General features: G+C 40.8%; 1 protein-coding gene across 1 annotated transcript in view; it reads right to left on the bottom strand.

Annotated features, from left to right (window-relative positions):
- Positions 1–176: 176 nt before the first annotated feature.
- The window catches only part of CP (ceruloplasmin), a 41711-nt gene continuing 37781 nt past the window's right edge, over positions 177–4106 (bottom strand). The window contains exons 17-19 of the mRNA XM_003789471.3: positions 3691–3830; positions 1564–1726; positions 177–330 (exon numbers count right to left, since the gene is read on the bottom strand). Of these exons, the coding sequence (XP_003789519.1) occupies positions 314–330; positions 1564–1726; positions 3691–3830 (320 nt within the window). The 3' untranslated portion in view covers positions 177–313. The remainder of the gene's footprint in view (positions 331–1563; positions 1727–3690; positions 3831–4106) is intronic.

Consider the following 4106-nt stretch of genomic DNA (forward strand, 5'->3'; position numbering starts at 1 on the left):
TTTTTTTTTTTTTTAACGCACTCTTGTAAAGCCACAATAATGGTAGTCTGAGTGGTCTGTATGAATCAATGCTGTTACCTAGTGTACCCGTGTCAGCCGTGGATCGTACAGTCTGCTGCTCTTCCCATCCACAGCAGGACAACACGGCTTCCCTCACAAATGCACCAAGTTGTAAGTTTTCATTCCTTTTTTTTTTTTTAATGTTTATAGTCATTCCAAAGTAAACATTCTATTCAACACTTTCACATACATTATTATGAGTCATTGGTTTTTCTCTTTTTTTTTTTTCCATTTATCACCAATTTATTTCTTTTCAGCCAGACTTGGTCTCTATAGAAAAAGAAATTTTAAGACCATTATTAAAAATAATATTTATTATATGATTAATATAATTAATATGACTAGAGAATTATTAGATGCTGCTTTAAATGTGATCTGATTTTAAAATGCTACTTTGTTTAATCATGATTTATTTATATAAATTTATATTTTTTTACTTTTTATATGTTTAAAAATCTCTTATTTTTGCATTGCTTTTTAAAAATTTACTTTCCTCCCTATAAGATCCTTATTAATTATAACGAGAAAAATAACTTTATAGAGAAACATGGCACACACCGCCTTAACCGGATGTTCAAAGTTATATAACCTAATGGAACAAAACCGTGTCCTGTGCCTCCCGGCTTGGTATACTGCAAAAAACATAACATCATTCTGTGGCAGCTTTGCCTAAAATGTATAACCTGAATCTAATCAGGTTAGGAAATGAGGAAACATTAGACAAACCCAAATTAAAGGACATTCCACAAAGTGATTGTCCTATAGTCTTCCAAATGGTAATATCGTGAAAGGCGAAGACTAAGGAACTATTCCAAAGTGAGACATGCCAACCATGCAGGGTAGGGGATTTTCTTTTTTATTTGGTAGAGACAGAGTCTCACTTTATCGCCCATGGTAGAGAGCCATGGCGTCACACAGCTTGGGATTCTCTTTGCCTCAGCCTCCTGAGTAGCTTGGACTATAGGCACCTGCCACAACGCCCGGCTATTTTTTTTTTTTTTTTGTTATTGCCATTTGGCCAGGGCTGGGTTTGAACCTGCCACCCTTGGTATATGGGGCCAGCGCTCTACCCACTGAGCCACAGGCGCCACCCAGGTAGGGGATTTTATTTCTCTGTAAAAAAACATGATCAGGGCAACTAGTGAGATCTGATAAAGATCCATGGTTTTTCATCATTGTTAAGTTCCTAATTTTGGTAATTGTATTGTAGACATATATATAAGAATATTCTTGCTTTTAGGAAAATTGGGTGTGTGATTATGCCCTTTATGTATAATTATGCTGTATCAAATTGCAGTCAAATTGTAACTGTTTAGAGACAACTGGTCTGGCTGTAAGTACTGGTGTCAAGAAATGGTTAGTCTTTCACACCATGTTAGGAGGTAGAGAACGCAGACAGCAGGTTCACAAATGCTTCTTATTGGGGGAGGTACTTAGACAAAGCAGTACATCTTAATTATGCTTGTTGTATGTGGCTTCTATAATTAGTAACCAGATATTCACCTGCGTTTGGTAGAACGGTGTAAGTGGTTTCCATTCCAGCATGAACGTGGTCAGTTACATGGCAGTGGAGTAACCAGATTCCAGGTTCTCTTGGAAACATTTCTAGGGTTTGGTATGTCCCGGGGAAAATGTCAAAGACATCAGAACTATAAACGCCTCTGTGCTTAATTAGAAAAATGACAAATATTATTTAATATTGGGAGAATTCATTCAAATAGTTTTTCATTGGTCAGCTCAAGATTAGAAAAATGGATAAATCTCAAAAATAAAAAAAAAAAAGCCCCTGCCCATTTCTGTGTTTAATATAAACAGTAAGATATGTGGGCCTTGTCTTCCTAGGAAGCCCTGCACTGTGGGCCATCCTGGTGAGGGGAAGATGTGATGAGCGGATTCATCAGTCAGGACCACCTGTGGGCTCCATTTGCCTGCTGTGGGAGCACCAAAATTGCACAAAGGAACCTAGGTGTGGCCACGTTTCAGCCTCTCTTTTGCCTGAACCTATCCTAAATTGTCTGTAAAACTTTAGGGAAAGGAGAGTAATGGAGGGAGCAGAGAAGGCAAAAATGAGGGATAGTTCAGGCAGTCTCAACTAGAAACAGTACTTCTACAGGGATAGAATTGAAACTCCACTAAGAATCTGACGATATCTGAAGCAAAAGAACATAACAAAACAGATTTTTCTGCAGTATGCTTTTTGGTAACTTATGCATTTTGTGCTTTAACTCTAAGGGAAGAACAAAGTATTTCCAGAAGGTCCATTAGCTTCTGCTGAAATTGGTACTGGGTAAGGAAGGAATAGAAGTAGGATTGAGATGGAGGGTCCAGCCAGCTGCTTGTCACCTGATGATCTGGCATACTTGAGCCCATTTAAGGCAGAACTTAGGCAGGGCAAGGGTTATTCATGATCAAGTCTTGTGCTAGTCTCTGCTACTCTCTGATCCATCATTTACAAGATCATGATACAGGACAGGTGGTGCCTCAGCCAGCTCAGCCGAGCTGAGCTGGAGGACCTGATGCCTCGCCTCGGAGGTGTTGGTGCGGTGGCAGCTGGAAGAGGAACCAGCAGGCCACCCCCACTGGAGGCTCCAGTAGCCAAAGAGGCCTGACAACTGCTGGGGAGACACCAGCGCTTTGGTGTCTCCTTCCCTTTGCACTTGTGACTGAATACAGAACCCCCATTTCCCATGCCTAGGTCAATTTTATGTAAGTTTCCTAGGCCTCAATTCCATGATACATTCATTCACCTTGCCCAAATGGAAAGGACTGTATCCATTCATTTCCTGGCCTCATGCAAGGAACCCATGCACCTATATGCCCCTAGACAAAGAGCCCAGAGGGAGAGAGACAGAGACAGACAGAGAGCTTTTCTCTCCTGACATGGGTTTTCTCTCCCTGCCGTGAGCTTTCGTGTTTTTGTATTCTTTTGTGTAAATAAATCCTGTCATATCACTGATCTGTGGTCCATGATTTATTCTTCAAATCACTGAGACCAAGAACCTACTGAAGACAAAATTCCGGTATCAAACATAACCTACCTCTCTGCCAGCAGTTCCACTCAAATATCTTAGCAACGTGTGAGCAGAACTCCATGAAAATTCAAAGTGAAAAGTACAAATCCAAGGAAGAGCCCAGGGTGTAACGCAGGCTGGTATGTTAATTGAATTGCTGTTCCCTATACAGTCATCCCTCGATATCCATGGAGAATTGCTTCCAGGACCACCCCCTTCTCCAGAATACCAAGATCCACATATGCTCAAGTCTTTGGTATAAAATGCTATAGAATTTCCATGTAACCAGCACAATCCTCCCATAAACTTTCAATCATCTCTAGATTACTTATAATACCTAGTAGAGTGCCTACACATCGCTTCATTTAGGTGGATTCGATATAGTGCATGGCATAGCAAATTCAGATTTTGCTTTTTGGAACTTTGAAATTTTTTTTTTCCAAATATTTTCTATGCATGGTTGGTTGAATCCATGAATAAGAAGCCTGCAGATATGGAGGGCTGGCTGTAGTCTCTCCAGTTTTCGATTTTCCATAAATCTCCATGAAAAAATATTTTCTTTATGTGTATTAAAACATTTTAAAATAGGGCAAGAATATCTGCCATGGATGGGTCTTACCTTGTACCGGAAGCTGTGGCCATGAAAATGGACAGTGTGCAAGTCTATTTCGTTGCCCATTCCCATCAGATACCAGTTGACTTCATCACCCACGTGCATCGTGAGGCCTTGCAGATTTCCAAACATTCTTCCATTAATAGCTGGGGGATAGCACATGGTTTTCTATTACTTTTCAGGATATTTAAAACTTCATAGAAAATACCATTATTAGGTTAATGTAAAGAATTTTTTTTTTTTTGGGGTTCGGCTCCCATAGCTCAGTGAGTAGTGCGCTGGCCACATACACCAAAGCTGGCAGGTTCGAGCCTGGGCTGGGCCTGCTAAACGACACCCCCAAAAATAGCAGGGCGGGGCAGCGCCTGTGGCTCAGTGGGTAGGGCACCAGCCCCATATACCCAGGGTGGTGGGTTTGAGCC

This window comes from Otolemur garnettii, unplaced genomic scaffold (genome assembly GCF_000181295.1).
Source record: "Otolemur garnettii isolate 467f Iridium unplaced genomic scaffold, OtoGar3 scaffold00032, whole genome shotgun sequence".
Lineage (NCBI taxonomy): Eukaryota > Metazoa > Chordata > Mammalia > Primates > Galagidae > Otolemur > Otolemur garnettii.